Source organism: Peromyscus californicus, unplaced genomic scaffold, assembly GCF_007827085.1.
Source record: "Peromyscus californicus insignis strain IS unplaced genomic scaffold, ASM782708v3 Scaffold_10__1_contigs__length_136768540, whole genome shotgun sequence".
Taxonomy (NCBI): Eukaryota; Metazoa; Chordata; class Mammalia; order Rodentia; family Cricetidae; genus Peromyscus; species Peromyscus californicus.
This window is the reverse complement of record NW_026294391.1, coordinates 25,777,740-25,790,417: the sequence shown is the minus strand read 5'-3', so window position 1 is coordinate 25,790,417 and position 12,678 is coordinate 25,777,740. Positions and strand designations below refer to the sequence as shown.

Here is a 12,678-nt window from a genome sequence, read left to right as displayed (position 1 = left end):
TGATTTGACATGGATGTCTGGGTTGTGTTTGGCTTCTGGCATAAGCAGTCTAATTTAGTGTTGACTTGGTTGTGTCATTATCAGACTAACTGGGTAGAAATGGAAGCACACATTGCTACCATCCCACCTCTGATACCAAGAAAATGCCTGTGTCCCAAGGGAAACACAGTTAAGGAAGAGCCTGGATACATTCTTCCTGAACCCTACCAGGGTCTATCTGAATTCTTTCCCATAAATACCATTAGAATCAATTTTTACCATCTCTTTCTTTCCTTTGGGCTAGGCACGTTTCCATTGGGTTGTGCTAATCTCGCAGAAAACAGATGTTTCATGCAGTGGTGATTTGGAAGACAGTTGATATCAGGAATTGAGCCTGACGATGCATCATTTGCAAAGAATCCAATTCGTCGAGTTTTTGACAGTACTAGATTTCTTTTGCATTGGCCACACATTTTTCCCATTAGCTCTTGGCTAAAATAAGAATGAGTAGGGTCCATTTTTTGCATGGTGACTTTTAGCATCTCTTGCAAGGCAATCTGATTTTTCTTGCTGTAAACTGATGTGCCGACAACATTGTTATCATTCATCATGAAGGACACAAATTTGCATTTCTTGGAAAATTTCAGTCTTTCCAAGAAACTTATACCTTCTGATCTTCAGAACCCCTTTGTCTACTGACTATTTTCTCTATCTTTCTACATAGCATCTCTACTTCTGTGTACTTTAAAGCATGGTTTGGAGTGTGCTTATGGAAAACTTACGGTGTGGAAATTTTTTCATTCACTGAACATTTTCCTTCTTTTATAATTTTTCTTTATGGTGTAAATACATCGATAACAAAACTATCTTCAGACAATGTATAGTGTACCACTCTGGTAGGCAGAATAATATCCTCCCTCCCTTGGGATGTTCATGTACTAACTCCCAGGACCTGAAATTGTGTTACATGGCAAAGGGACTTTATAGCTATGTATGGTGGAGCTCACTTATAATTCCTAGCAACTGTAGGCAGGTTAAAGGTCATCCTTGGCTACATAGAAAATTTAAGGCCAGTCTAGGCTCCATGAGACCCTGTCTCAAAATGACAGCAAAAAAAATGCCATGTGTGTTAATGTAGACCTGTAATCATGGTAGTCAGGAGGTAGACACAGTCGCAGGAGAATCAGGAGTTCAAGGACATCTCACCTACATAGTGAATGCAAGGCCAGCCTGAGCTACTTGAAACTCTGTCTAAAAGAAAGGAGGAGGACTTTGCAGGTATGAGTAAATTAAGGCTCTTGAGATAGAGTGTTCTATGATTTCAACCTGTGTGGTGAAGGCTTGGTCCTCAGCCTATGTTGTTACTGGAGGGGAAAGGGGCAACTCTAGAAGGTTGTGCTTCGAGGAGGTTAGGTCTTTGGAGATGTACCTCTGAAAAGGACACCATGGCCCTGGATTCTCCTCCTCTCTCTTTCCCTTTTTTGTTTTGTTTTGTTTTGTTTTTTGGCTGCTATTAATCGAGACGCTTTGTCTGCCAATCGTATTTGCCATGTTGCACTACCTCATACAAGTCCATGGCCAACTGGTCATGGAATGAGTGAGACCTCTACACCATGAGCCAAAGTCCACTTTTCTCTTTTGAAGCTGATTGCCTTAGGTACTGCTCCAGGAATGGAGCCCAACTAATGAGAGGTTATTCTGGGCAACCCAGGCGGGCATGCTGTCATCATCAGCGTCTATGTAGATAAAAGAAGATATCAGGCAAGTCAGAGCAAGAGGAACTATGATGTAGAAGCACAGTGATGTCAGCATGATTCTTGCAGTGGGAAAATAAGATATCATCTGAAACAATGTCAGTATAAATTGGCTTCTGTGTTTGCCTTGGAATGAAGGAAAAAGGGAAAGAGCCACTTCTTTTCCATTCAATTTTAAAAGTAAAAGCCGGACGGTGGTGGCGCACGCCTTTAATCCCAGCACTCGGGAGGCAGAGGCAGGCGGATCTCTGTGAGTTCGAGGCCAGCCTGGTCTCCAAAGCGAGTTCCAGGAAAGGCGCAAAGCTACACAGAGAAACCCTGTCTCGAAAAACCAAAAAACCAAAAAAAAAAAAAAAAAAAAAAGTAAATTTCAATATTTGGTACCACATTAAGGTGTCTTTAGGGAATTATTTTTAATGTAGCTAATATGTTAGTATGAATTTTACTGTTGTAAAATTTTGCTACTGAAACTTTTCTTTTAGCATTTCCTAGTATGTTATTTTATTTCTTAATGGGACACTACATTATTTTTCAAAAGGATAACTAAGGTTTGTGGCACAGAAATATTTGGCCACAGCATTTTGCTTGGTTTTAGTGTATGATGATGATGATAACATATAAAATAAGTTGTTGAGGTAAGAGTATCAGATAATTCCTACCCCTAATCTCCAGTAACTCAGTTCATTTTTCATATTTTGGACTTTGTAATATTGAAACATCTTACTAGAAATACTAAACATTAATACCAGACTATATAGTTTATCTTTAGGTGAATCTTATTCAAGTACAAGTTGCCAATGTGGCTGTGTAACAAACCAACCTGGAACTTAGTGCTTTAAGACAATTTGTATTATCTCATACCATGGTTGTGTCCTCTGGCCCAGGCACTATTACAATGCTATAATAAACATGTCAGCCAACATTTTTGTCATGCTTAGCTGCACTGGGAGGGCGACACTTCCAAACTCATGCTGGTGTGATTGTTGGCAGGATTCACTGACTGGTCTCTGTTCCCTGCCACATGGGTTTCTTCATGGGATGGCTCACATGGCTTCTGGCTTCATCAAAACATGCATGTGAGGGAGAAAAAGAATGAACAATCCCAGAAGCAATGCTCTGTCATTTTTGCTGTACTAGCCAGAAGTAAGCCACCAAGTGCTGGCCACACTCAAAGAGATGGCTTTGGGTTGTTGTTATTAATATGACAATACCAGAAGGCAGGAACCATGGGATCATCATAGAGTTCACCACTGTGCTGGTTTGTTTTAACTGTCAATGTGCCACAACCTGAAATCACCTGGGAAGAGAGTCTTAATGATAAGTTATCTAGATCGGGCTGGTCTGTGGGCATGTCTGTGAGGAATTGTCTTGATTGTTAATTGAAGCGAAAAGACCCATCCTGAATGTGAGCAGCACCTTTCGTGGGCTGGGCCGTGAGCTTTGTAAGAACAAAAAAAGCTAGCTCAGAGCAAGCAGGCAAGCAGGCAAGAAGGCAGACAGGCAGGCAGGCAGCATAAGTGTATTCATTTGTCTTTGGTCTTGACTGGCTGGGTGTGATGAGATTAGGGTTTTAAGCTCCAGCCTTTGTAACTTCCTTGAAATGATGACTTATAACCTGGATTTGTAAGCCAAATAAACCCTTTCTTCCCCAAATTGCTTTTGGTCAGGGTATTTTATCACAGCAGCAGAAATGAAATTAGAATTAGAGCAATCATAATACAGCTTCTGCTTCTCTGCTAAGTGTAACCCAGTTTTCTTATGGCCAGTGGCCAAACAATGAGTAGTGTTTTCAACTCCCTCTAATTTGTGACTCTTTTTCATAATGAGTCTGGAACCCAGAACCTCATGGATGATAAACAATTGCTTTACCACTGAGCCATATCCCCATCTCATTGTGATGTTTTTAATGATTTGAAAAAGCCTAGAGAAACACATGATTGGGGGGGGTGTCTCAGAGTTCTTGACCTGTTTTCTAACAGTGTCTCTGTTGTTAAGGAGGGGCCCCAATCATGAATAGTATATGTAGAATTGTAGGTTGGAAGGAGTTGTTAAAGAGAAAGTGTGATTTTTGTTCACTACATCAAATATTCAACTTGTCTTGTGGCATGTCTATAAGGGGTCGTCTTGCTTGTTAATTGAAGTGAATTAAGTATTCTAATGCACTATTACTAGGTAGAGAACTTGGCAAAGTGCTTAGTAGTACATTAGAATACTTGATCTCAGCTTCCCTCATAATTATGATACACATTTAACAGTTTTGGATATAAATCAATTAGTCTTCCAAGCATTGATGAACATGAATCAGAGGCAGTTGTAAACTTATCCAGCAAGAAATTTTAAATTATTTTACTTTAGGTGAGCTGTGTGTCCTTTTCCTACTGATTTGTAACAACTCTGTGTGTTCTGAGTTCTAGTCATCATCATTTACATTATAAATATCTTCTCCTTTCTACCTCTCATTTTCTGTACTATTTCTATACTGTAATAAATAAAAAATATCTTGAGTTTACAAATCTGTTCCTTAATGGTTAGTACATTCTTTGGTTCCTTTAATCATCATTTCCAAACCCAAGGTCATGAAAATGTTCTCCAGGTTACCAGGTGTTTTGTTGTTTGTCTTTTGTGTTGGTGTGTTTACTCTTCTGAAGTTAGTTTTTTTTGTAAATTTTTTTCTCTGCAGTGGTGGGGTTGGAACCCAGAGACATAAGCCTGCTCTACCACTGAGCCACATCCCCAGCTCCTCTTTTTAAAATTATTTTCAATTGGCCAGTAAATTAGTATTACTTCTTCCTGTGCAACATGACTTAAAGTATAGATACATTGTAGAATGACCAAATCTAGATACCTAACACATTACTACCTCACACAGTTATTTTATTGATTGAAACAGAACAATTTCTTAAGGCAGAATCTTATGATGTAGCCTTGGCTGTCCTGGGACTCATTATGTAGACCAGGCTGGCCTCAAACTCAGAGAGATTCACTTGCCTCTGCCTCCCAAGTGCTGGGATTAAAGGCATGCACTACCATACATAGCTTAGAATTTTTTTGTTTTATTTCAAATGTATGAGTGTTTTGACTGCATGTATGTATGTATGTATGTATGTATGTATGTATGTATGTTCAGCACGTATGTACCTAGTACCTGTGGAAATCAGTAAAAAGCATTGGATTCCCTGGAATTAGAGCCACTCTGTGGCTGCTGGGAACTGAACTCAGGTTCTCCACAAGAGCAACAGTACTCTTAATCACTGAGCTACATCATAGCCCTAAACAGAACATTTTTTTGAGAATTTACACTGTTAGTAATTTTAGTACCATATTATAAAAATAAGCATCTTGAACTTGTACTATTGAACTGAAATTTTATATACTTGGATAAATTGTTTTTAGTGCACGGATGTAGAACTACATTTTAAAAAATGTGGTGGTACATGCCTCTAATCCCAGCACTCAAGAGGCAGAAGCAGGAGGATTCTTAGAGGAGTGTGAAGTCTGTCTAGGCTAGACAGTGAAGTTGAAGCCAGCCTGAGCTACTTAGTGAGACTCTATCTAAAAAAGAAAGGAAGGGGAGGAGGAAGAAGGAAGGAAGGAAGGAAAGAAGGAAGGGAAGGAGAAAGGGAGGGGAGTAAGAACCTAGGAGGCTCACCCAAGGACAACGATTGTCATGAACATTTTCAGTAGTTGCAGCTCAATTCTGTTGTAATACAAATACTCATAACTTACTGTTTGTCATAACTATTCTAGAGCTCCCCCTGTATTAACACCTATAATCCTCCTAATCCCATGTGTTGTATAATAAAATTTTAAGATGTGTTACATTTGTTTATGCTGTGGAACATTTGTTTTAATGATGCAAAGATGTGTTGCATTGTTTTATGTTGCGTTTGTTTAACTCTGTGAAGCTGTGTTACTGTGCCTGTCTAAAACACCTGATGGGCTAATAGTGAGGCCGGAGAAAGGATAGGCGGGGCTAGCAAGCAGAGAGAATAAAAAGAAGGAGAAATCTGGGAGGAAAAGAAAAAAGAACAAGAGAACAAGGAGAGGAGGATGCCAGGGGCCAGCCACCCAGCTACACAGCCAGCCAGCAAGCAATGGAGTAAGAGTGAAAGCAAGATTACAGAAGTAAGAAAAGGTAAAATCCCAGAGGCAAAAGGTAGATGGGATAATTTAAGTTAAGAAAAGCCTAGCTAAGGCCGGGCGTTTATGATTAAGAATAAGCCTCTGGGTGTGATTTATTTGCGAGTTGGGTGGTGGGCTCCCCAAAAGAGCAAAGAACAAAGAGCAAAGAGCCAAAGAGTGAAAAACAAACAACACCCATGGGCCAATATGATTATCCCAATTTTTCAGATAAGGAAGTTGAGGTACAGAGAGATTGTATAATGTTTCAAGATCCATTCGGCAGTAATTGTTGAGGTGAGATTTTACAACCAGTCCAATGTTACTGTGATTTTTCACCTACTATCTTGTTCCATACTCAACCAATTAGTAGACCTTTAGTGACTTCTCTTACTCTTGCTATTTATGTTTAATTATAAGATGGACATTAATGATCTATCCCTTTATGTTTGATGGTGAACTCTCAGTTGTTGTGAGATCAGAAAATCCTTTTTTTTTTTTTTTTTGGTTTTTGAGACATGGTTTCTCCATGTATCTCTGGCTGTCCTGGAACTCACTATATAGACTAGGCTGGCCTTGAACTCACAGAGATCCTCCCGCCTCTGCCTCCTGAGTGCTGGGATTAAAGGTGTGCACCACCACTACCTGGCCAGAAAATTCATCTTAATATCAGCTATTCTAAATTGCAATATTCAGGGGAATACACAGGCCTAGGTGCCATGGGGTTCTTGTTGCTACTGTAGGTTTTTTTGTTTTCTTTTGTTGACAATTTTATACCTGTATACCATGTTTGGGAGACAGTCCTAATATGCAGAATTCTTGACTATGTTTTGGGTAACAGTGACCCTGCCACTCTTGGCTTAGAGTATTTTGTAATCCAAGAGTAGAGCACTTGGGCTGGTGTTTTGGGGCACTTGGGTCCATCTTAGGCCTAGGTCACAGCCCCATTAGAAGTGCTGACTTACGCCGGGCGGTGGTGGCGCACGCCTTTAATCCCAGCACTCGGGAGGCAGAGCCAGGCGGATCTCTGTGAGTTCGAGGCCAGCCTGGGCTACCAAGTGAGTTCCAGGAAAAGGCGCAAAGCTACACAGAGAAACCCTGTCTCGAAAAACCAAAAAAAAAAAAAAAACCAAAAAAACAAAAACCAGAAGTGCTGACTTACATAGATCTTGAGGAAAAGAGAAAGGAAAGGGATGAGAAGGAAAATGAGCTAAAGCTTGTTTAAAATATCTAAGTGCTAGTTGTTCAGTGTGTGTGTGTGTGTGTGTGTGTGTGTGTGTGTGTGTGTGTGTGTGTGTGTAAGGAATGGCCTATATTACGGCAGAAAAATGATCAGGCATGTGGGATAATGTGCTGGCTTTGGGAGACTATATAGTAATTCTCTGTAGTATCTTTGGGATTTTCCACAAGTCCGAAATTATTTCAAATCAAAAATTGAAAAATAGTTTGTTTTAAAGAAGAGGGGCAGGAGAGGACCAGACAGTTCTGCCTCCTGTCACAGAGGCCAAATGTCAGGTCCACAGCGATGGAGTGGCCTGAGGAAGTTGAATGTAGAGACTTCCGATGCAGGCTCTTAGGATCATGGCTGCTTTGGGGTCTGGCAAACAGTGTAAGCCTAAGTTGGGGGATGGTTATTTTCTTCTTAGCCTCATTGTCCTCTCTCCTCTCCTCTACTTATCTGACTTGGTTAGGAATTTGGTGTGTCAGCAGGCCGTGTTTTTCTACTTCTTCTGCCACATATGTGCATACGAGTAGCTGTAAATTCACTGGAATTATGAACTCCTAATGAAGACAGGAGAAAAATGGTCTGGCTTAAGTCAAGGAATGTAGGCTGAGGAAATCTCTCACTAGGGATGTTTTTAAGAATCGGGAACCTCCCTGGAAATAGAGCAAATGCCACAGAAAATGATTTACATATTTAAAAGCCACGCTGTACATTTGTTTTGTGTTTGGCTGACGGACTAGTATGTGTGGCTGACTTAACTGTCCTAGGGGACTAGAAGAAAAACATGATCTTCATCTCAACACATTTTATTTGTTATTTCTCAAGGGAAAGGAAGATCTTCCCAGCTGCAAAGAGACGGTAGGGTGGCCACCATGTTTGTGGACACAAGGAAAATGTAGGCTATGTGACCTCTGGTAGAATGACAAAAACTTGAGGGTGGCATCAGTTCCTAGTGCAGGACATAAAAGTGAGAGGAGAGTTGAAGGAAAGAAGAAGGACCTGAATCGCACAGGGGAGAGCCCTTGGCTAATGCAATCTGGCTTTTAGCAAGGAGTAATTTGAACAAAATGTGTTTCTTCTTAAACACATAGAATACATTCATTTATGTTATTTGACATTTATTTCCCTGAGAAACAGTGCTCCTTAGAAATGAAACAAAGCTTGATAGCATGTGTACGTGGCTCTCTTGCTACAAAGAAGATAGGAGAGGGATTACTCCATTGCCCCCGTTCCACTAGCTCTACTGCTCTGTGCTTTCCACCCGGTTACATGAACGGTGTTATGCTGAGCTGTGTTACACTGTGTGTCCTAATAGACTACTTTAACAAGGAGCAAAGACAGAGGAATGCATGTAGAACACTCACTTGGTGGCTCCTCGAAGCACACATTGTCCTTCTGGGTTTTGTCAAAAAAAGATTTTCTTTTTTCTTTTTTTTTTTTTAGGTCCTGTACGTTTTAATGTCAAATAATTTCCCCAAATTTGTTTGACTTCTATAAACTTAGCAGAGTATGATCAGTGCATGAATAAACAAACATAAAAGCTGATTTGATATTCAGTCTCTCCTTTACACATACACAGTCTCTGAATGCTGATTTATCTTTTTAAATTATGTGTCTCTGTGTGTGAATGAGCAGTGTGTGCGTGTGCTTGTGGAGCACAGAAGAGAGTTCAGATCCCCTGCAGCTGGAGTTACAGGAAGTTCTGAGGAGGCATGCATTGTAACAAAAGATTTTCAAAGGAAAGAAAACAGACCTGAATGATTACTGTGGCCTAGGTGTCTGTTTGGAGAGTAAATCGGCAAGTGAAGGAGAAATGAGATGGGGATAATTTAAAAGATCCAAAATAAGAACCTCAGCTGAGCAACTGAGAATGATGAGGTTTTTGGCAGGTATAGAAATACTTACCTTTTAGCTGCCTTGAAACTGTGAAGGGAGGATTGATTATATGAACGGAAACACATTCATGACAATGGAACGCTCTGCACTCTTTCCTAAGGATGTGTTTTGACATGGAAAGATACTTAAAAGACAACATTGAGTTTCTTCTACTTTTGAAGCAAATAATATATAGTACATAAAAGGAAAAAGTCCCCAAAGTACATAAACCAAATTGCTCACCATTTATGATGGATCGGGTAGTTCTGAGAATTACAGAAAAATTTATAGTTTAGATGGCCCATGCTTTGATATTCTTAAAAGAACATGTTAATTTTTTCTCAAGATAAAAGAAGTAAAGCCATCTGCACTTAGAAAAAGAAATGTTAACCATTTTCAAATCTAAACTTGTTTGTGCTGAAAGGAAAGAGATTTAGTTGTAGAGTAGAATTCTAAATTAGGCTAAATAGGAATAGGAAAGCTGGTCATCCATTAAGAGAGAAACAAGGGTCCTTGCAGAGCCAGGCTGTGCACACAAGAATGGGGCTATAGATTATCGGCATGTGTTTTCAACATCTACGAGGGACCTTCCACCTTCACAGTGTCCCACTTGAGTACCAGTGGCTGGACTCTCTTGATGTTTATTTCTGCGCCCACAACATGGACCAGTGACAGAGGTTCAGTTGCTGGTGGGGGACTAAATGGAGGAGGAAACGCGACAGCATTCCTTTCAGATGGCTTAGAGTCATTCTCATACAATCTCAGGAAAAGCCAGAAGTAGTGGCATGTGTTTGAAATGCTAGCACTGGGGAGACAGGCACACAGATCCCAGCGACTTGCTGGCAAGCCACCCACGTCTTATCTGGGAGCCCTGGGTCCCAGAGAGAGACCCAGTCTCAACACGGTGGATGGCTCCTGAGGAAGGACACCGAAGTTGACCTCTGGCTTCCACGTGTATGTGCACACAGAAATTTATAACAACCTAAAACTGGCATAGGAGAAGGAAAAGGTCTTTCCTGGCCCGACTATGTTTATTTGGCCATCATTCAAATTCTCTTAGTGACTCAGTTTATATTGAAGTTTGCCAGTTCATTTCCCTTTTGTGCCACTATTGTGTTTCAGCCCATTTACCATCATAACCACACCCTTGGGGGCTATTTGCCCTCCCTGTTCCCTGTTTCACTTTACATCACCATATTGCCAACTCCCCAACGAACTCCAGCCTGATGCGCACCATCCACTCATGAATGCCATTTCTTAATCTTTCCATGGAATGAATATGGAGTGATAGTCTCATCTATTCTGACTTTGCCATTTCTGGCTCCATTTCTCTCAGTGGGAACACAGCATCTCTTCTGAGCCGTGGGTACAATGCATAAATATCTATGGAAACTAGTTGCTCCTGCTGAGCATGTGGAGGATGGGCTCTTACTGATTCTCTGCTGTTAGCTCTACAGGTCACAGTATCCTTTTCTTTGAAACTTGTATGGACAGTTCCGGGGAGCTCACAGGCCATCTGAAACCTGTCAATCACTAAAGATTTTAGATTCCTCATATGTAGGGAGTGAGTGAAGTCCTGAGTACATGTGTGTTGTTGACATGAGCACAGCCATGTCAAGGACTCCAGTGCCTCAGCATGGGAGTGGCAGAGCCTTCCTTGGGTGAGGCTCAGAGAGATGGCAAAACTTTTCTCTGTTTCAAGTGCACATGTTAAGAGTTTGTGCAGAAAATGTCCGGCATAGCTTCCATCTCCCCTTGGGTTGTTTTCAACCTGAAGACTGCTTCCCTACAGGACTGCTCCTCCTGAGATTAGTCAATGCTGCCTCCTTGTCCAGCTATATGTCATAACTTCTGGCTCCTTGTTCAGCTGTATGCAATAGCAATGCTTCCCTATTCAACTATATATAACACATAACACACACGCAACTGTATATATAGTATGCAGCTTCTCTGTGTCCCTCCCCACTCGTGTGTGTGTGTGTGTGTGTGTGTGTGTGTGTGTGTGTGTGTGTGTGTGTTCATTCTGTTGATACCCCAGTTAGGTCAATCTCTAGAGCCCTCCAGGATGTGGCACCTGTTACTCATGTGTGCACTCTTTTAGGATAGAAAAAGAAATGTAAGGAATGTGTTCACTGGGAACTAGAACTCAACTAAATACAAAAATGGCCCTTGGTATCATTATTCACACTTTGGCCTACTTGGAAGCACAGCAAATTGAACATGAAGCAAGACTGGAATGCTATAGCATATAGCATGGTAACAGAGTTATAAGAAACAATCTGTGGGCTGGCAGGTGGCTCAGAGGTTCAGAGTGCTTATTGCTGTATTGGAGGACTATAGTTCGGGTTCCAGCATCCAGTTCACAAATGCCTGTAACTCCAGCTCCAGGAGATCTGATGTCCTCCTCTGACCTTTGTGGGTACCCACCTCATACACACAAATGAAAATAAAATAATTTGTTAATACAAATTTTGGCAAATAGATATATTGCCAAAGTGAACTGTAGAGTGCCTACTTTGGGTGTCCCTTAAATAACAAGGACTCTAAGTCCTTTAGGTATAGAAGTATGTTTGTTTGTGCATGCTTGTGTGCATGTGTGTGAGAGAGAGGAGAAATATGCAAATATGTAATAGGTTAAAAATAGCTCACAGAACTAAAATCTTAAAATATATATCTAAAAGAAAATAAAATATTTCATCCTCAACTTTTCTTTTGTTATTGTTATCTATATTTATATCATATATAATATAATCAAAATGCGTACACAATAAATATGTATAAATTGATATTATGCATATTAATATCGTAATGTCTCTGGTCCTTTTCCAGGGTGGACAAGCTTCATTTACACCATCTCTGGAGATGTATATATTGGTGAGTAAAGGGTAGGCCACTTGGGGTTCAATTGCAGTTTAATTCAAACTACCAAGAGGATAATCTGTGGATTCTATTGTATGTAATTGAGTACTGTGCCTCCTTCCTTCCCACACCAATCTGGAGCAGCATGCGTTACAGCTTCCGGAATGTTCAGTGACAGAGGTCAACATGAACAAAAGACCCAGGTGAAAGGCACAGACATGATTATGTGTGTTAAATCTGAGGGGTTAGCAGTTTCCATGCGCAGAAAGAGATTGAGCTCCAGTGAGAGCAGCAGTCTGACTAACCCTCTGGAGGTAGAAGAAAACAGGTTAGATATTCCAGGTATCTCCCAATTTCTTTTCCTTCCAAGGGTTATGTGTTGTTGCTTGTTGAGAAATGCATATTTGAGAACAAACCAACTCTCATTTATACATGAGCAGTGGGATATCTAAAAGAAGTTATTTATGCCAAGTTTTCACATCTGTACACCCAAGACAAGAACTGAGTTATGATGGTGCGAAAGAGAACAGCCCCCATAAGCTGTCATTTGAATTCTGGGTCCCCAGTTGGTGGTGCTATTTGTGGATGTCTAGGAGGTGTGGCCTTGCGGAGGAAGTGTGTCACCGGCAGTAGGCTTTGAGAGTTTAAAGATTCCTGCCATTGCTAGTTCTTACATTGTGCTTCCTGCTCACTGTTCAAGTTACATGCTCTCACCTTCCAGGCTCAGTCACCTTGCTTTGCCTGCTGCAGTATTCTCCTACCAGGACAGAGTCTTTTTCTTTTTTATGAAACATAAATATTTGTAACAAAGGAGTTTGGGTGCAGTGTTGAAAATCTACAGCTTCTTGTTAAATGCACATTTGCACT

At 40.7% G+C, this 12,678-nt stretch overlaps 1 protein-coding gene across 3 annotated transcripts in view; it reads left to right on the top strand.

Moving 5' to 3' along the window:
• Positions 1-12,678, top strand: part of Pir (pirin) — a 96,247-nt gene that overhangs the window by 59,013 nt on the left and 24,556 nt on the right. For all 3 annotated transcript variants that reach the window (XM_052717632.1, XM_052717552.1, XM_052717467.1), the window contains one exon: positions 11,782-11,826. In XM_052717632.1, the coding sequence (XP_052573592.1) occupies positions 11,782-11,826 (45 nt within the window). The remainder of the gene's footprint in view (positions 1-11,781; positions 11,827-12,678) is intronic.